The sequence below is a fragment of the Petromyzon marinus genome, chromosome 15 (assembly GCF_048934315.1).
Source record: "Petromyzon marinus isolate PM22_M1 ecotype Great Lakes invasive population chromosome 15, UKy_Petmar_22M1.pri1.0, whole genome shotgun sequence".
NCBI lineage: Eukaryota > Metazoa > Chordata > Hyperoartia > Petromyzontiformes > Petromyzontidae > Petromyzon > Petromyzon marinus.
Window position 1 is genome coordinate 10,901,277 of NC_133681.1, and position 20,712 is coordinate 10,921,988.

The 20,712-nt window shown below is 43.0% G+C and overlaps 1 protein-coding gene across 1 annotated transcript in view; it reads right to left on the reverse strand.

The window, feature by feature from the left end:
- LOC116942654 (uncharacterized) overlaps positions 1-20,712 on the reverse strand; it is a 49,198-nt gene that overhangs the window by 22,844 nt on the left and 5,642 nt on the right. The window contains exons 3-15 of the mRNA XM_032954837.2: positions 20,624-20,659; positions 19,179-19,250; positions 18,130-18,183; positions 12,949-12,984; positions 12,804-12,827; positions 11,614-11,667; positions 10,448-10,501; positions 9,027-9,071; positions 8,806-8,862; positions 6,351-6,404; positions 5,632-5,685; positions 4,156-4,209; positions 560-613 (exon numbers count right to left, since the gene is read on the reverse strand). Of these exons, the coding sequence (XP_032810728.1) occupies positions 560-613; positions 4,156-4,209; positions 5,632-5,685; positions 6,351-6,404; positions 8,806-8,862; positions 9,027-9,071; positions 10,448-10,501; positions 11,614-11,667; positions 12,804-12,827; positions 12,949-12,984; positions 18,130-18,183; positions 19,179-19,250; positions 20,624-20,659 (648 nt within the window). The remainder of the gene's footprint in view (positions 1-559; positions 614-4,155; positions 4,210-5,631; positions 5,686-6,350; positions 6,405-8,805; positions 8,863-9,026; positions 9,072-10,447; positions 10,502-11,613; positions 11,668-12,803; positions 12,828-12,948; positions 12,985-18,129; positions 18,184-19,178; positions 19,251-20,623; positions 20,660-20,712) is intronic.

Here is a 20,712-nt window from a genome sequence, read left to right on the forward strand (position 1 = left end):
TTATATCCGAATGTCCGGATACACGTGGACAGACATCCACAGATATACACAATTAATCCCCTGCCTCCTGTGAGAATTAATCCCCTGCCTCCTGTGAGAATTAATCCCGTTTGGGCTTCTAGTCCACTACGTTTCCTACCAGTAATGCCCACTAGGAGCGCATTTGTTATATATCCGGGTGTCCGGATACACGTGGACAGACATCCACAGACATACACAATTAATCCCCTGCCTCCTGTGAATTAATCCCGGTTGGGCTTCTAGTCTGCTGCGTTTCCTACCAGTAAAATGCACCATCCGCTTCAGAGTGGACGTTAAATATCCCCTGATGCCTTACGAAACGAGTAGGCCATTGTTTACTCGTGTCAAAATCCCTATTTTCCAAATTGACCCGCAAATGACTCATTTGTCATTACACAGCAATTATCGCCTCCTGCTCATGCCCACTTGCAGGCCAGGTTCTGGGTCAGTTTGTGCCTCACAGGAACAGCTGCCACAGGGGGTAAACCTTTCAAATGTTTGAAATGAGATGTCAATTCATAATATGACAAATACTTACAGATCTTCCCAGTGGTCCCATAGGACCTGGCTGCCCAGGCTGCCCAGTAGGACCCTGTAACAAACACAGTCAGATTCAACCATCACATGGCAGTGTTTATGCAGCATTCAGAGTGAATGCTGCATAAACACAGATTCAAGGAGTCGAAGAACAGGTTTAGCAAAGCGGTGAGAGAGGCTAAACGACTGTACTCAGAGAGACTAAAACACCAGTTCTCTACAAACGACGCTGCTTCTGTCTGGAGAGGGCTCAGGCAGATCACCAACTACAAACCCAGAGCCCCCCACACCACTAACGACTCCCGCCTAGCCAACGACCTGAACGAGTTCTACTGTAGATTTGAAAGACAATTGGACTGTCCTGAACCACCCCTTCCAACCCAAGAGGCCCCATCCCCCACCAATACTACAGAGACGACTATCTCCTTTCAGGAGGGAGAAGTTAATAGACTTTTCAAGAGGCAGAATCCACGCAAAGCAGCCGGGCCGGACTCTGTCTCTCCAGCCACCCTCAGGCACTGCGCTGACCAGCTGTCTCCGGTGTTCACCAACATCTTTAACACCTCCCTGGAGACATGCCATGTACCAGCCTGTCTCAAGTCCTCCACCATCATCCCTGTGCCCAAAAAGCTAAGGCCAACAGGACTAAATGATTACAGACCGGTCGCCCTTACATCTGTGGTAATGAAGTCTTTTGAGCGCCTGGTCCTGGCACACCTCAAAGCCATCACAGACCCTCTCCTGGACCCCCTTCAGTTTGCCTACAGAGCCAACAGGTCTGTGGACGATGCAGTTAACATGGCCCTCCACTTCACCCTACAGCATCTGGACGCCCCAGCATCCTACGCCAGGATCCTGTTTGTGGACTTCAGCTCTGCCTTCAACACCATCATCCCTGCCCTGCTTCAGGACAAGCTCTTCCAGCTGAACGTGCCATACACCACCTGTAAATGGATCACAGACTTCCTGTCTGACAGGAAGCAGTGCGTTAAGCTGGGAACACAAGTCTCTGGCTCCAGGTCCATCAGCACCGGAACTCCTCAGGGCTGCGTCCTTTCCCCTCTGCTCTTCTCCCTGTATACCAACAGCTGCACCTCCAATCATCTGTCCGTCAAACTATTGAAGTTTGCGGATGACACCACCCTCATTGGGCTGATCTCTGGTGGGGATGAGTCTGACTATAGGTGGGAAGCTGACAATCTGGTGACCTGGTGTAGCCAGAACAACTTAGAGCTAAATGCTCTAAAGACAGTTGAGATGGTTGTGGACTTCAGGAAGAATACAGCACCACTCACCCCCATCACCCTGTTAGACTCCCCAGTAAAAATTGTAGAGTCCTTCCGCTTCCTGGGCACTATTCTCTCCCGGGACCTCAAGTGGGAATTGAACATCAGCTCCCTCACCAAGAAAGCTCAACAGAGGATGTACTTTCTACGGCAGCTGAAGAAATTCAACCTGCCAAAGACAATGATGGTGCAATTCTATACAGCGATCATTGAATCCATCCTCACCTCCTCCATAACCGTCTGGTACGCTGCTGCCACTGCCAAGGACAAGAGCAGACTGCAGCGTATCATCCACACTGCTGAGAAGGTAATTGCCTGCAATCTACCGACCCTCGAGGACCTGCACACGACAAGGTCTATGAGGCGAGCGAGGAAGATTATGGCCGATTTCTCCCACCCTGGACACTCTCTGTTTCAGCTACTCCCCTCCGGCAGAAGGCTTCGGTCCATCAGGACCAAAACCTCACGCCATAAAAACAGTTTCTTCCCATCTGCTGCTGGCCTGTTAAACAAGGCCAAGGGCTAACACTGTTTTTAACATTTGATCTACATAACGACACGTTGCTGATATTAACTATGTTTCCCTATTTGTATTTTTAAATTATATCTTAAAGCTATTTTATATTCGATATTTATATAATTTTATATACTTCAGCCCCTTAGTGTTAGACTTTTAACCCTTATTATAGTAAGACTTGTTTAAAACTTATTTAAGATTTTAGATTCCTATATGTTGAATGTATGCACCATCCTGCCAAAGTAAATTCCGTGTCGGTGTGAACTTACATGGCGAATAAAACCCTTTCTGATTCTGATTCTGAATAAATACTATTTCCAGACATGCCTTTGAAAAAAAAAACAGTCAGTAGGTTTTGCTATTACATAGAATATTGTCAGGGCTCAATTTATCATATGATTTTTTTCCGGAATACCTCTCGGTGGGCTTGGATTATGGATCATCGGCGCAAGGCACTGCCACTAGGGTATAAGGTACACGTACACATAACCATAATTGATTGAACCCTCATTTCGTATAATCTGATTAACAGGTTTATAATGCCATTGACCAAAATAAGGCGAGATGGATGTGGCATGCCAAGATCATTTACAGAACAGAATCCCTGACTGTCCCATCTAAACATAAATTCCTTCGTATTATTCGGAATGTTTATGTGCATACACATGTGCATGTACCGGTTGTAGGGAGCGGTAGTGGAGTGGTTATCTCATGGCCAATATCAGTGAAAATGATCTGAACTCATCCTGTGCCTGCCCTAGGTCGACTAGGCCTTAAATGAGTACCTGCTGCAATGTGTAAACATCAACACTTGGAAGACAAAGGGGGTCAGGCGTGGTACTAGCCACCCACCTTTTTCATTTGCCATTCCGGCATTCAGACGTGCAAGTTATCAGCACTTGGCCCATCAATAAGTCTAAATTGGGGATATTTTTTTATTTGTATTTGTGCATGAATATGTCTTTGTGGGAAGCAATAGCGGTTTGGTGGTAAGACATCTCTACAAATGGGTTACGCACATCTATAGTATGTACATTTGCAGTTTGTCAGTTTATATCTGTACTTGGCACGGGCCACCTCTAAGTCAACTCACACTAAAGAGAGCACCTGGATCAGTGTTGTCAACGTAAGCACTGGGGAGAGGAGGGGTGGTATGCTAGGTTCTGGCTGCAACAGCCACTTCATATATTGTGGCAGCCTTAATAGGTGCTTCCGATTGACACTTGCCTTCAACACCCTTAGCCTTGTTAATTAACGTTAGTTCTTAAGTATCAACAATGGAAACCCATGTTATGTTGCAGTATTCTGTGCTACATTCCTGATAAATAGTGAATCTGCATTTACATATACGCTACACTCTCAACGCTGAGCATATGTACTGTACAAAGTGGATAACAGCAAACGTCTCTATTGAAGGTGTAATAGATAAGGGCTAATATTTTTCTTGAATTGAGCAAGGTTATACGAACTTGGGAAAGGAGATTATGAGAATGGGAGGGAAGTATGATGAGGAATGTTTAGAGCTGCAGTGTGGTGGTTGAACATCGGGTGGATGAGATGAGACGGTCAGCCTGGGAGACTGAGACCTCAGCATGGGTGAGAAAAATAACCATGGCAGAAGCAATGTAAGAGTGATCAGGAGCGGACTGACCTTGACTGCTAGGCCATCAATCGGTCTGACAAATTGGGTCTGACTAACGCGACCCACTGACACCAACGAACATTATATACTGTGCACGAACAGCACGTTGGCTGATGTAAACACGGCCTGGAATTGCATGATGGGATACCCACGCGTTCGCCTGCAGGGCCAGCTTCTCCTTGGGGCCCTCGAAGGCCTCTGCCACCCTGCACGCAAGACGGTGTGCAAAACGTTCCCAAGTCAACGAACCACACGCCTCAATGACTTCACAGTACTCGGAGCTCACGCGTCAGTGTCCATAGCAGTGTACCAAGACGGATCACTTTAATTTGTATTGATGATAATCCTCAATAATCTTTGCCACATATTCAAATTAAAAAAAATGTTTCATTTGCACCCTTAAATATGCAGCAACCCACACACTCAGTCATGGGCGATGCGACCGTTTGACTGATTTTACCAGGGGGTGGCTAACTGCAGGGTGAGGGTGGCACGCGGGTGGGGCAGTCCTGGGGCCGGGGCGTGGGTGAGTGCCGAGGTAGCGTTTCGTGATTCTCAGTGAATTTAAGAAGAGAAACATCAGCACCCACTTCGTGGAGCATAAACCACCACGCAAACTTCGGTCATCCTCACAGCAGTGGTTTTTGGTTAACCGTCCAATGAAGACGGGGCACTGCATCGCGTGCTTTCAGATGTGCTTTTGCGGCCGTCCGGAATGCTCTTTCTGTAAAGTCACGTAGGTATAAAATAAAATAAATCACGACGTTTCGGGCGCAACACAAGCGTCCGTCATCAGGTGGGAAAGCCATGATTTGCTGCTGAAGCTACACCCATTTCAAACCTTTTAAAACAGTCTGCCTCAGCAGCAGACCATGGCTTTCCCACCTGATGACAGACGCTTGTGGTGCGCCCGAAACGTCGTGATTTATTTTATGCCTACGTCACTTTACCGAAAGAACCAAAGAGTATGGATTCCTGCAGTCACGAAAGCTTCAAATCAAGAATGCTCTTTCTTTCAATATTAGGAAGCCACTGGAGCTATGGATTTAAAACGTATTTCTTGAGAACTGGCCTTTAGCTTTAGTTTGTTGTCCTTCCCCCGCAACTCTGATTAGCATGGTTGGCTACGTACGGTGTGAAAGACGTTCAATATAGATACATGCTGGAGCAAGGCAATAGGACTCTCACTTGGAAGTTTCCTCTAACACGTTTCAATCTTCGGCTCAGATAACACTTCGATCGCATAGACCTTTCATAACGCACGACCTCGGCAACAGCATCTGTCCACCGTGTCAAGCTGTTTTTGAACCCAAGTAATATGTGCTATATTACGTTTCTAACGTACTACGGTATAGCTTTCACTTTCCTTCAGAGTTGAATTAAGTCAAGTGGCCCCTTTGTCCATGTCCACATGGCATTTTATGTTGGCTGGATGAAGTCTGTTGGTCACCCTGCGGTGCAATGAACGGCAACTCCGTGTCAGGCAATGGCTGTCGCCTTGCTATAATTAAGCACAATAAAACTTCCTAACTACATTGTACGAGCGATGTACTCACTGGGCCCTCCCTCTGCCGGGTTCACGCACACGCACGTCCGAGTTAAACGGTTGGCAGGGTCACGGTTGTTACCTGAAAACCCACGGAGCCTTGTACCCCCGTCACCCCCGCGGGACCAGTGTCGCCCTGGAAAAATCAGACGTTCGGTGAAGTTATCGCCACGCGTTGTGCTTCTGTGCACTTTACCTGTTCACCAACTTCCGTGAGGCACACAGAGCTATTTCATCAGGGACACTGTGTTCAAAAAAAAAAAAACGCAACAGTGGGTCCATTCAACCGCTGCCCTTCGTCCGTGGATCTTGATTTCAGTTGAGCCAGGGTCTTCAAGCGAACAAGACGAAAGATAATTGACAAGGGGGCGAGTAGCAAGTTTTTATTTTTATTTTCTGTATTCTCCCGGTATCAAGTCAAACACAGATTTGATCACCCTCATGCACTGCGAACAAATTATAACACTCACCCCCAACTTTTGCCTAAAAGCACAGGGGGGGGGGGGGGGGAAGTGTGTCTTCAAATCCTGAGATAATGGTACGTATATGTTTTATAAGATATTATTGGGAGAAATATATTCATTAGCATTACCCCTTCACATATAATTATTTTCATGATTGTGTACCCAGTAGTGTATAATATACTGTATGTAGTATATATTTAATTAATATGAACCAAAACCCTGTTTACAGCAACCAAAATTGTGAGGAAGATATTTAACGCTCTTCAGGAATAGCTATGGTTCATTCATTAAAACCTTCAGTAAATGTGTCCTTTTCAGGAGCAAGTGAAACTCTCACCTTGTTACCCATCTTACCATCTTCACCAACTTCGCCCTTGTGACCTTTGTGCCCCTGAGGAACACAACACAGCGATAATTGTCTTTTGTCTTCCTTCAAGTTGGTGCGATTAGCATTTGTAAACTGATTTCAAAACAATGCCAACACACGTTGGCCAATCCGACCTCAAGCATCTGCCCATATGACTGATTCTCGTGAAGTTTTAAGTGCCATCAATAAAACGTTCGTATGTTGAACTTCTTTGGCACCTTTAAGTAGCCAACTGTGCTAATCGGATGCATTTGTTTAAGTGAGAAGTGCGTTTCAATTCGATCAGCGTGCGCGTAATCGCCAAGCCATGCGGTCGTGTCTACGGTGGCCACGTGCAGTTCTCTCGTAGAGCTCCGCTGAACTTTGTCAGTGGGACAGTCATCAGCGATCTGTGACACCGTTTGTACGGTCGCCACAACTGCAGTGTGGGTTGTCACGAACACCCCCCCCCCCAACTGTGAAGGGTGGCTACGCGGAGGCCTTGCCCTGTACGGCAAACCTATTCAGCAAGGCCCACTGACGGCGTGTAGTGGTAATTGTCCTCTGTCACGTGAAAATATGACTTTGTGAGATTAGAACATGCACAAGTTAACGGCACCATGCAAACTGTTAATAAAAGCGGGCTTGGATTTTTTTTTATGTTGCAAGGAGTGATGACGGCCGATAGTCAAGAATAAGGAACGACTATTACCTAGCAGCATCACAAGAGATGGCAACAGCATGGGTAGGTGTGATGCAGCAGTGGATTGATCGTAGTTCATAATTGTTTATTTTTGGGGGGGTTAGGTTGTCTTGTAAAAATGCGTGTAGTAAACCCTCCTCCACCCGACACAGACAAATAATAAAAACTGTCCATGTACAGATGACCAATTATTGGGTATCATAGTTGATGATGGTGGTGATCCATGAAAACAATACATTGAAGTCCTTTACTTTTACTTAAGCCTGTCCAAATGAAGGTAATGGCGCCTGTGAAATGTAGTTAAACACGGCCAGTAAAAATTCCCCAATAGCCGTGTTGTTTTAATTCCTGTCGGTGTATATTCAGGCAATGCACCCAGCTGCACAATGGCTCATTTTGCAGAGCTGATCTCACACAGGGAGCCAAGTGCAGGTTACTGTAGAGCACTTAGCAACACTCTCTTTACACTCACTTCCCAGGACCTACATTCAACGTCAGTGTATCAATAATTCAAATGCAATATTGCTTGCAGCTTTTAATGGGGAGTTTATGTAACTTGCAATGATATTAAATTGTCCTTCTATATAATAAAAAAAACTGTTTTATTTTTTTAAAAACTTCATTTTTTTCGGGTTTTTTCTTCTGTTTATATACCTACTATAATAACCCAGGAATGTCTGTCCTTAACGCACGTGACGTCACTCCACAACGACGATCCCCCCTCATTAATATTCATGAACAGGTGACGTCCTCCAAATGGACACCCCCCCCCCTCCCATTATTATTACCTACTATAATGAGCCAATAATATCACTCCACGTCGACCAGCTCCCCTTATTAATAATCATGAGCAGGTGACGTCACTCCACACGGAGCACCCTCCCCCTCATTAATAATCATGAGCAGGTGACGTCACTCCACATCGAACAGCCCGCTTCATTAACAATAGGTGACGTCCTCCAAGTGGACACCCCCCCCCCCCCCTTTCACCTCCTCCCCCCTCCTCGGCGTCAACTTACAACTAGTGCTGAACGATTAATCGATTTCAAATCGTTATTTTAAATAATGCGATTAGCAAATCGCAAAGGCTGCAATTTTTGCGATTTGAAAAGTCCTATTACTTGCTTATTGGTATTTTTTCTTATTATAACTTTTGTATTTAACTTAACAATTATTATATGTTTGATTGTTCTATTTCAATTAAAACATTTTAATAAATACATGTTGGAAGCAATTAATATATCTTAAGTTATCATCCTTGCATTCAAATATATGGAGCAGTTCATATTTTGATGGTATCATGTGGTAATGATCCATCACATGTTTTAAATCTATTACACAGTGAATATTGAACTGAAGCTTGACTTAAAAAATGTAATCGCAAATCAAATCACAAAATCTGTCAGAAAAATCGCAATAAGATATTTTCCCAAAATCGTTCAGCTCTACTGACAACCCTCACTACAAAGGCAGGAACCCTCACGTCACGCGATCTCCATAACGCAATTGAGACATCAAAGTAAAAAAGGACGTCATGATGAACAAGGGATCATAACCTTAAAATGAAATAGGTCTGTCTCACCGCGCCCTTACAAATTGCACACTAATTGATGCAATGAATATATCACGTCGCGGTCTGCTTTTCGCTTGCAAGTTTCACATTTACTGCAATACACCCGTCCTTGGACGGGCAAAAAACTAGTATATAAAGAAAGAATGAATGCTTGTTTTGTGCCATATTACCTTCATGCCTGGGAAGCCAGGGTAGCCAGGCAAGCCAGGAGGGCAAGAGGGAGGGCACTGGAACATCAACAGTACAATTACCACCATTGCCCTCTTGCATTCTGTGTTTAAGCAATACGTTCAGAAATCACGGGACAAAACATATGCATGCATTTTTGTCATTCACATTACATGTGGTGCATTTATTCATTTAAATCAGGGAATGCCACACAAAGACTTACCTTGACTTCTCCAAGGCTGTCAAATTCTATAACCCCAGGTGGACCCTGCATAAAAGAGGCAATTAATTAAAGGGTCTTAAAATTATTACGATTAATCTGTGAGGGATGATGCTCAGCATCATGCTAGACGTATGTGAAACCAGTGTTCTATGTGGATCAGATCTGGGGTCAATTGCAATTGTAATTTTATGTTTCATCAGTGAATTGCAATCACAATGCAATTGAAATTCTAATTTCAGCTAACAATGCTGCTGTAACTGCAATTACTATTGACCCCAAGGTATAGTGCACATGTGGCATTTACAAATAAAAAGCCATAACAATAGAAAAGAGTTTTTATTTATTTTACATTCATATTGAATCTGTCTCTATACAATTTTAGGTATGGCATTAATGACAAAACTAAGAGTGATGGTGCACGTGTAATCCAGCGTTAAGAGTATGTAGCTGCTATCAATTTCCACTTCGTTGAGCTATCATTTCTGGCCAGGTCCTTTCTGAAAAACGAGCTACACAGCTCAGTGGGCCTTACCTGGTGAAATAGAAAATAGGTTAATAGGCTGTGGAGGCAAGGGTTGGTGGATCGCACAAATGTCGTCTAACTCCCAATCAAGCGTCGAGATTGTCACAATATCCCAATCCAGGGCCACAGAGCTTGGGCAATGGTTGACACTGGTTCTGGCTGCCATCCCACTTATATGTGGTTTCCCACGCCTCTAAATCTACGGAAACTGTGCGCTTTATAAATTAAGTCTCTATTTTAGATGACAATGCACCATTACATTTGCATGATGCAAACATGTATAATGCATAATCTAAGTAGTGTTAGTCAGATACTAGACAAAGTTTGATAATCCTTGTGATACATGTATGTTCAGGTACATCTAAAATACAATGCTATAATCATTTATAGTAAAATAGGCAATATTTCAGAAAACTATGTATGGACCTAATATGTCTGAACATTTCATACGTGAAGTATTTTACAATTACCGTGTAGTATCTTCGATAATGTTATAATTTTTTAGTTTAAAATTTTCAACGATTCCATCGTTTTACATTTGCAGTACTCTGCATAACTTTACAAAATATATCAGCTTACAAAGAGTGTTTTAATAAAATGCTGATTCAGAAAAAAGTAACACTCACAATCTTTAGATGCCATTTGTAAATGCACGTTTTTGTTACTCGGACCATGTGTGTTGACGGCTGGAAATGATCAAGGAACCATTTTCACCAAAGGCACATAACTTATAAAAACATTGTGCCGCAATTTCCCCGGTGGTTTAACATTACACCTTGTCAAGTCTCACTTTGCTATCCGGAGGGAGGGATTAATTGGGCGGTGGGAGGTTTTCTGAAATTATCCCTCCCCCCCGCCCAGTTTCCCTGTGTCATTGAGTGTGTCCAGAAGTACATACCGGAGGGCCGATGGGCCCAGGTAGACCGGGAGGGCCTAGTGGCCCAATTGGACCCTGCAACACACAGGGAGGTATTGGTGGGGAGGGGGGAATAATGGTCTCATTAAGAGAAGGCCACAGCAACACAGGTCAAGGTGGGTGAGATGTGGAGGATCAGCTTTGACATCACTCAGCACTGATGTTCGCCATGGCTGGGAGCAAATTCAGGTTCACCGGGTGCACAATACAGTGTGCTAACTACTGTGCTACCACTCCTCCACGTACATGAGTACAAAGTTAAAACATAGATTGATAATGTCTGACCATAACAGATACATGAAGTCGCTCGACTTCCAATAGGATTGCACGTGCGGTGATGTAATAAACAACCATTGCTAACGAGGCATGGAGGAAAAGCCTCCATCCATCCGTGGATTGACAAAGGGGAAAAACGTTTGAAAATACATACTTATGTGGGAACACACAGTATGTTCTGATAATTTTCTCTTGAAAAAAAAACAACCACGCACTGTTTAATTACAAAGCAATACTTAGTTATGCAGACATTGCATTATATTGTAGATATTTGTTACACAGAGATTGCAATGAATTTCAAGTCAAATTAACCTTGATTTGCCATCACTGTGTGCCATGCAAGGTAAAGATAACGCTGCAGCCCTTCAAGGACTTGCTCACGTCACGGCTTGGCATGAGGGCCTCCACTAGAGGAAGCTCTAGAGAGCCCCTCTCGAGGACGCTGGCCAGACATCGTGGAAGAGGTGAGAGTGCCCACACTCTACCCCACCGGACGCACCTCCGATTAACACGGTTGGATATGCATACGGTGTGAAAGAAGTTCAACATACATGCATACATACGGACCAAGGTGCGGGAGGATTTAAGGAAGTTGACCGCTGCTTCTGGTGACCTCTGCATTTGCAAGTCCAGTGTGCAAACCGCAACACTACAGCAGCAACCGAGGCAAGTGTGGGACTTTAAATAATACCTTAGCAAATCAAGGAAGTAGTTTATATCGAGACAAGATTGTTTTTGAAGCTTTTCATTTTAAAGCCTATCATGAGAAAATGCGTAACCCCAGACACTGCCCTTGGGATTAAAAGAGCTGATTCAAACCATCATTTGAAAGCTGATCAAGCAGTTGTTTCTTTAGAGCAAAATAAACGTACCACTGGTCCGGGTTTACCAGTGTCCCCACCAACTCCATCTGCACCTGGCAAACCCTGGAGAAAATAAACAGCAAGTGTACAATCATCCCCACATCGCCTATAAAGTGTACATAATATATTTTTTTATTTTAAAAGGCTGCTTCGAGAGTGGACATGAAACCACACGCTTGGGCCCTCTTATAAGTGTAATAAAGCCTTGGGGATCATTAACATTTCTTATATGACATATAATATATTATATATAATATATAGATAAACTAGGATTTAAAATCAGGTTATAAAAGATGACAGGAAAGCTAGGACAACCTTCAGTACCTATTCCTGTCACTTTTTTCAATTACCATCTCCAAGTATTTATATTTATATCCCAGTAATAGCCTCAATGTAATAAAAAAAAACTGGAAAGCGCAGAAAAAATCGCACGCATAAAAAAAATGAATGCAGAGACCTAACCTCTTTGATCGACTGCATTTTACAGGCACCACGATGTCACCGAAGTCGGGAGCTTCGCTCAGATAGAGCGCGACTCGCCAACTCCTTCGTTTGTAAGATGGGAAACGCATTTAACGGGGTGTCTAGTTTGGGGATCCACTCGATGGCTTCCTGAGAAGCCAAGTGGAGGAGCGAAGCTCCTCCTGCAAAGTCGCCAGCTTACTCCAGGAACGTTGTCTCAGAAACGGCCGCTCAGTCCCTTTCCCAGACCAATTACGGGACTAGCACTGTCAACCCACGATGAACACTGGTACCACGCATATTCTCTGCACAAGACAACCACCCAGCCCACTCACCCTGCCTTACTTTGCCAAGTCAGCCAGGCCTCCATTTAGCCCTATAGAGGTTAGCAGACAGACCGTGACCCCAACCAATGGTTACCCTCTGGCCTGCGGCTTCCTTATACCTTATACCTTAACGACTGCCGTCTGTTTTAAAGAAACTTGAAGACATTTTTGTAAGAAATTGTCATGTAGCCCATTTTACGGAAATAATGTTCTTCCTCGATGCACAGTCGTGCCCCGCACATTACACACATACAGACATGGAACTGACTTTGGGCTTGAAACTGTTGAGCTAACTTGTCCTGTGTATTTTATGTCACGATCATCAGTGTGTGAGTTGAAAATGTTGCAGTACGTTCCATTGGAACGGTGGTGTTTAACGTTAATTTTTTTAAAAATCGCAAATGTACTCACAGGAGGCCCAGGAATCCCCAATCCCTGAATGCCATAAACATAAGCAATGGTATTAAAATATGCAACATCAGCAATTGGGTATAACATTCGCAGCATGATGACTTTATTTGAATGTGAAATGTTAAATGTTTGGCGCTGTACTCACAGGCATCCCCTTTGGACCAGCAGGGCCGGTGTCACCCTACAAGAAAAGGGTAGCAAGTTAGACCCCATGAATTCAGCATGTTTCAGTGCATGCAACCAGTGGTGCAGTCTCCACTGAACATAACTGTGGCATCTGCTTGTACTATAAACCAATGTACATTGTACACGCACGTGTATTAATCAACCAACAGCGCTGAATTCATATGTAATTGAATAGAAGCAGACCTCCAGTATATATATCTCACGTAAATACACATTTTAACATTGGGGTCAAAACGTTGAAATGAAATGTGTCATCAACTCTCCTCTACCTGACACAACAGGCAGGTTCCAAATTTCTGCTGCCTGTAACTACCAGCAAAACATCGTTGAACAAAATGGTTAAACATTTGTTAAAGTAGAAACTTTAATCTTTGGCTGCGTTGGGTGGAGAAGGATATGCGACACGCATATTACTTATTCGATCTGACCCTAAAATCGATTTTGAATCACACATTTTGAAAATATGTTTAAGTCCATTAGCCTGTACGCTTTCAAGACCAATATTAAGCCACATTTGTTTAAGCAAGTAACTCTGGACCAGTTTCAACATTCTAGGTCTCATCAGCTGTCAGTTTTGTTAAACAAGTGCTACTAAATAACCAGATGTTATTGACAAGAGCATTCAGTGTAGAATAAGGGACCAGCAAATAACAATACCGTACAACAATCGACGCGTACATGTGAAGCATAAAGATAAAACGTGTTTGAATCCACTATTGACTTTTCAGACAAACGGTATAAATTAAGCAGTGCTACAATGTTTAAGTGTACAGTCCCATTGTGTTTTCTTAATCAGTAGTATTCGCTGTCAGGAACAGGGGCAACACAAGACAGCAGTAGCAGCAGCAGTCCTTCGTTCTCCAGGGCTTATTTGCAAGTCACAATGTCAACAGGCTGCTTGGGCATGTGTGCCAGAGTTGCCGGGGATTTTAAATGTTTGACTTGTCATTAGCCTTGAAGTGAGAGATTAAACAACACACAGCCCCTCTGCTTTCCATTCCTGAATTCCTCAGCACAAATGTCATAGGAGCAACGCATTTCCATTGTGTGGTATTATAATGTACACCTCCTTGGAGACATGGTTTCATTTCGGGCTATGTCAACCATTCTTGCGGTCATTAGAAAATAATAGTTTGATTCCTTTCTTGTGAAATGTCACAAGGACTACGTTATTCTATGCATCATCAGCATCAGTCATCGTCTATCCAAGTCGAGATGAAGGCCTTCTGACACTCACCAACGCACGATACCACAATCCACCTCACTCCTAATAATTTTGGTCTAACTTGTCAATCGTACTTGCTTTAGCATTACAGCATAGTATATATGCAGACCTACGTGTATGATCTATACTGTGCATTACTGTACATTAATTTTAAATACAATCTGAGTGACTTTAAATAATACAAGCTTTATATTCTTAGTTTTTTCGGTAAAGTCACGTTGAAGAGAAACAACAAAATAATAATATATATAAAACAATAAAAAATTCTCACGACGTTTCGACCATAACTCAAACGGTCGTCTTCAGGTGTGTTGGTTCGCATACATTTATTTTTAAACGGCGCATTTATTTATTTATAAAACACGTTAGAGCCAAGCGCAACGATTTGGCAGTTTACCCAGGACTAGTCCATCTATATTCTGAAAAGAGGAGGGGGGAGACGAAATTTTTTATAATGTATGCTGTCTGAAAGCCACTGTAATCGTGAACAATCAATTAAGACCTGAAATGGTGTATCAAATCTTTCCAATGATTGCTAAGATAGAATCCATCTTCTCGGTTGAAATTGTCTCTTTGCTTGTATATGTGGATAGCCTCATGAACGAATCTCTCATGGAAGCCAGATGGCTTACAAAGAACCTCTGTCTTGGAAAAGTCAATGGCATGTGAGCCTACTGAATTAGAACAATGATCTGCCACGGCCGAGGTGTTGGTCCTACCGTGTTTAAGGTCTGCTTTGTGTTCACGAATGCGGTCCGAGACATGGCGTTTGGTTTCTCCAATGTAACTACTACCACAGAGGCAACTTAGTTTGTAGACACCAGGGTATTGTATGTCCGGAATCACATCTTTTACAGACGGAATCAGATCACGGATTTTATGTAATGTGTTAAAACGGACCTGGATCTTGTGTTTATTCAAGATTTTGGAGATCTTGATGAGAGAATTCTTCTGTGATGGATGGTGGTGGGAATCCGGTTTCAGATAAGCATCCGTATGGGTAGCTTTCCTGTAGACAGAGTGGCTCATTGAACCATCAGGTCTCTTTTTAATTAGGACATCCAAAAAAGGTATCTTGCCATCTATTTCGACTTCCATGGTAAATCTGATGGCTGGGTGTATGGAATTGATGTGGTCGAAGAATTGGTCTAGAGCAGGCCGGCCATGCCCAATGCATATCCGACCAGGAACACATAAGCAGTGAACTCAAGCACGTACACCAAGCTCTTAGGGCTAATGGTTACTCCGACTATACAATCCGCAAAGCTATCACTCAAACCATGAAGAAGAACCCTCTTGAGGAGCCTTTAAAAACCATCACTTTACCCTACATTGCTGGGATCACAAAAAAGATCTCCAAAATCTTGAATAAACACAAGATCCAGGTCCGTTTCAACACATTACATAAAATCTGTGATCTGGTTCTGTCTGTAAATGATGTGATTCCGGACATACAATACCCTGGTGTCTACAAACTAAGTTGCCTCTGTGGTAGTAGTTACATTGGAGAAACCAAACGCCATGTCTCGGACCGCATTCGTGAACACAAAGCAGACCTTAAACACGGTAGGACCAACACCTCGGCCGTGGCAGATCATTGTTCTAATTCAGTAGGCTCACATGCCATTGACTTTTCCAAGACAGAGGTTCTTTGTAAGCCATCTGGCTTCCATGAGAGATTCGTTCATGAGGCTATCCACATATACAAGCACAGAGACAATTTCAACCGAGAAGATGGATTCTATCTTAGCAATCATTGGAAAGATGTGATAAACCATTTCAGGTCTTAATTGATTGTTCACGCTTACAGTGGCTTTCAGACAGCATACATTATAAAAAACTTCGTCTCCCCCCTCCTCTTTTCAGAATATAGATGGACTAGTCCTGGGTAAACTGCCAAATCGTTGCGCAAGGCTCTAACGTTTTTTTTATAAATAAATAAATGCGCCGTTTAAAAATAAATTTATGCGAACCAACACACCTGAAGACGACCGTTTGAGTTATGGTCGAAACGTCGTGAGAATTTTTTATTGTTTTATATATATTTTATTATTTTGTTGTTTCTCTTCAACGTGACTTTCCCGAAAAATCTAAGAATATGAATTACTGCAGTCACGAAAGCTTTAAATCAAAATTTAAATACAAGCTTTGTTTGACACTCAATTTGTGTACAGATATTTTAAAGCAATTTTAAGATCAATTTGATCATTCCATCTGTTTAGTAGCTAGCAGTATGGCAAATTAGAGCAGTGAAAATGTTGACTCGTGTATTTATGCCGAATTACAAACTTTAAAAATGAAGTGTACTTTTTTCAATCATGATAACCCTATATTGATTGTTGTTTTACATGACATTGGCTGGTTCTTTGTAAAACCACTGCTGGATGAGGGTCTCCCCACTCCGTGCAGTTCATGGGGGTGCAATGGTCTAATAATGTAATGTGTATGGTCTAATAACGTGGAGGTTATTAGACCATACTTCACCAGGCTGGCCATTGCAGTGGAGATAGATGAAGGTGGGTAGCATAGACCTTGGAGCAGAGTAGAGTACAACAGTGGATTATGCAGCACTGCCCTCTGCTAATAACATAGCTCTGCAGAAGCCTACAACACATGTGTTACATGTTACATGCGTGGTGATGGTCACCAACATCCAAGCACGAACCAGGCTCACACCAACTTGGCTTCCGAGCTGCGATGAGGTTGTGTGAATTCCAGGTGATTTGGTCACAGGCATAGGCTTACTCACAATTTTTTTTGTTGTGGTACAAATATAAATGCAATTCCTTTCGATGCTGTCAGTTCGCCGTGTCTGTGCCAGATCAAGAAACACGTGCATACTGGCAATGCTTTTATTCATAGTCCTTGAAGACCATTACTCTAGATAAATTGCCCAAGCTCTTGTTTCTCTATTGATTAAAGATCAGGCACGAATATAAATGATGCGCTTAGCCAACATGTATCTACAAAATCAATAGTCTAACTGCATTGTGTTATGATAATTAATCTTAACACTGCACATTTACGTGAAAAACTATTCTTCAAGTGCCCATTTTTATTATTTGTGCTCTAATACATAAAACTGCATAATAATTGTTATTTTGTGCTTGACATGGTGTCCTACACTCCAGGGCGTTTGGGAGTTGACTTAGCGCATAGTCTGCAAGTGAACATTAGACGATTGCTACGTGCAATCCCAATGAAGCAGACGGTGCAACTTGTTACGGTTATTTCACGAAGCGGTCACAACCAGGGCAGCCACCCTGCCGTATTCGAAGCACAAACCTCTGCAACAAGTGACGGATGCGCTACCACTGGGCCATGTTGCAAATACACCCAGAAAGCTTCCGTGAGCCATAGTATTTTGTTGTTAGGAGGGTCTTGTTTTGAGCTATTATGCTTGGGTGCGCAGTCAGTGTGCGTACCCCAAAGCTCTTCGGAAGAAAACACACACGTTGATCAGAAACCCACTTGAAATAGTGTCTCCTACATAAACCGCATTGCCTTGCAAGTGTATTTTAAATACAGGTGTTATTGGTGCTTGTTCCACCAACCCTGCTAAACGTATCGAGAATGCAGACAAGTGCCACCATGACCAGATATCTAGACAGTCAAGTCTAATCTACTAATGTGAGTTGGCTGGGAGTGGTGGCGCTGTGGTTGTCACACTTTGCTGTACTATAACCCAGGGGGGGGTCAGCGTTCGATTCCATGCCATGGCTTACATTGGCCAATGCACTGAACTAGCCCTGGGCTCACACGCTCACCAACCCTCACTGACCATTGCACTGAAGTACGAACAAACAACCCCGAAGACCAACACGGCACGTGGAGAGGGCAACATCCAGCAGTGGATTGACAAAGGCTGTAAATTATTATTATTATCATCATCTTCATAATTCTCACAGAAGGTACCTTTGGGCCAGGAGGACCCTGTTCCCCAGGTGGCCCCGTGATGCCTGCTATCCCCTGCCAGAGAGAGGGACAACATGCTTCGTGATGAGAGGGTCTCCAGCAGCGTGTGTTAGTGTTCGTACAAATTCAGCATGCATGCCGTATAAAGTAATGGCGGTACACCCCACACAGACATAATGAATTACTCGCTAAAGTGCTAAACGTGTGTGTGAAAATGCATGCGATGTGAAAACCATAACATTCTGTACAATTTGCATAATTTAGAAAATATCTTGCATTCTTCATTGATATATAATGTATCGTGTGATGAATGTGTTCTTATAGGCGACATGCGAATGTAAGAATTTTCTCCATTGTAGACCCTGCTACTCATTTGTATTAGTCCATAAGCGATTTTCTTGGCAACTGTTAGCCTGTACGTGATGCTTTTTTGAGCCCTTGTGTATTGAAGTTAATTGTTGTCAACCTGTACGTAATTACTCTTTTTGCCAGCCTGTATTTACTTACCTTAAATACCGTTATGTTAGTATGTGCAAAGTATTTTTTTCTAGGCTCTTAGAGCCAATGTTCGCTTGCAGGCCATGTGCTGGTATATTTGGAGTCTGCGTGTTCTCCCAGTGGTCGCGCGGATTTTTCTCCGGGTCCCTCCGGTTTTTCCCTCCACATGTAGAAACATGCGTTTTAGGGCATTTGACTGCTATAAATTTCCACGTGATATTCCACTAAATTGGGCTGTCATTTGTGGCCAGGTCGCTTCTGAAAAACAGCTATATAGCTCAGTGGGCTTTACCTGGTAAAATAATAAAAAAAATTGTTGAATCGTGTTTAATAGTTTTAGTTAAATATTTTACTTAAAAAATCCATCGTACAGTACATGACAAGGTTGCATTTGGCCCCTGTGTGCGTGATGACTATAACCTCGGTTGACTTGTACGTGCCCGTGCAAAAGACAATTAATCCCGAATTTGGTTTGATAGCGCGAACCGACGATTTCGGAGTCGAGTAGGTACTTGTCATGAATCACGTGACGAGAAACGGGAGCGGCTCACGTCTACGCCTGGCAGTCCAGGAATACCGGGCGGGCCGCTCCGCCCTGGTTCTCCTGGCTCCCCCTTCGGGCCCTGTTTGACGCAAGCAAAGTGAATCACTGCTTAAACAATCCACGCAGTCCTCTGTAAACATCGGACATCTTACCAATGCTTGAACAGAAGCAAAATAGGGCGGTGGATGAAAGGAGCTGGGGTATGTTCTGCTTTTTTTCCACGGTAGAGGCACTTGATCGTATGCAAGATAATTATTTGGTGAAAAATATAATACAAAACTTGTTTTGGGTGAGGGCACGTGGTAGTTGTAGGTCAACATTCTTATCATTAACCCTCCATCACCCAACAAGATTCTCACGTTTTCACAGATATTATTTATACGTGACGATGTATTGATAAAATTCTCACCAACAAAGCACCTCAACAGGTGCCTTAAGAATTTAATGACTGAATTTAATATCAACATACGATGACGTTTCGCTCAAACTGGGTTGAGTTTCATCAGGTAGTGACATCGAATATTGACTGCACTGCCTCAGCTGCCCGCTCGTAAATGCCAAAGCATGGGTCATCTCAGCCTCGTTGAAATTTGATAATGGTCACCTTTAATATGTTAATTATATCAAACATCCTCACAGAAATCCATTTAATTGTTCTTCAATTGATTCCCATTTTAATGGGCTACTGAGATTATGCTGATATTATGCTTTATACCTACGTGCCTTTACCGAAAGAACCAAAGAGTATGGATCCCTGCAGTTACGAAAACTTCAAATCTAGATTATGCTGATCCTTTCAAACATCCTCATTTACAACATTTGCCAAAGCATGGGCCACCTTCATTTCTTGGTCACATAATTGCTTGGTATTTTGTATTGATAAAATTATTGATATTGAAGAAACTAAAGTCACATTATATTATTGGTTCTTTTGGTAAAGTCACGTAACTTCACCGAAAGAACCAAGAATATGAATCCCTGCGGTCACGAAAGCTTTAAATCAAAAATTAAAGTCACATTGTTTCAATGTTATTGTTATATGCCATGTATTAGTTGTACAATGTTCAGATCTACTGGCTTGTCTCATGAGCCATCATTAGATCATGCGGACGTCTGGCATCAATACCTCATCCGAAACCTTCTGGCTTTGACATCCCGCAGAGACACTGGAGTAGCCATCAGAGCATCAACAGTCCGACGACCACATATACTTCATGGATGGAAAATTAAAGACACATTCCACAGTAGTGCGACTCTGGCCATGCAAGCAAAACAATGGGCCGCATAGTGTGCCACTGTAGTCTGTGAGCCTTCAATGGAGGAAGAGCAAAACTACGCAAACTCTCTCTTGAAGCCCTCTCGTGGCGCAAAGACCTCGGCATTGGCAATTTGTTCCTGAACATATTGCCATCACACGCAAGGATAGAATAGAATTAAACGACAAGAACTTACTTGTGAACCAGGAGGTCCAGGGGGCCCACGTTCTCCCTACAACGCCACGAAAACGAATTCAATTAAAATACTTTAATGGTAGAGTACAC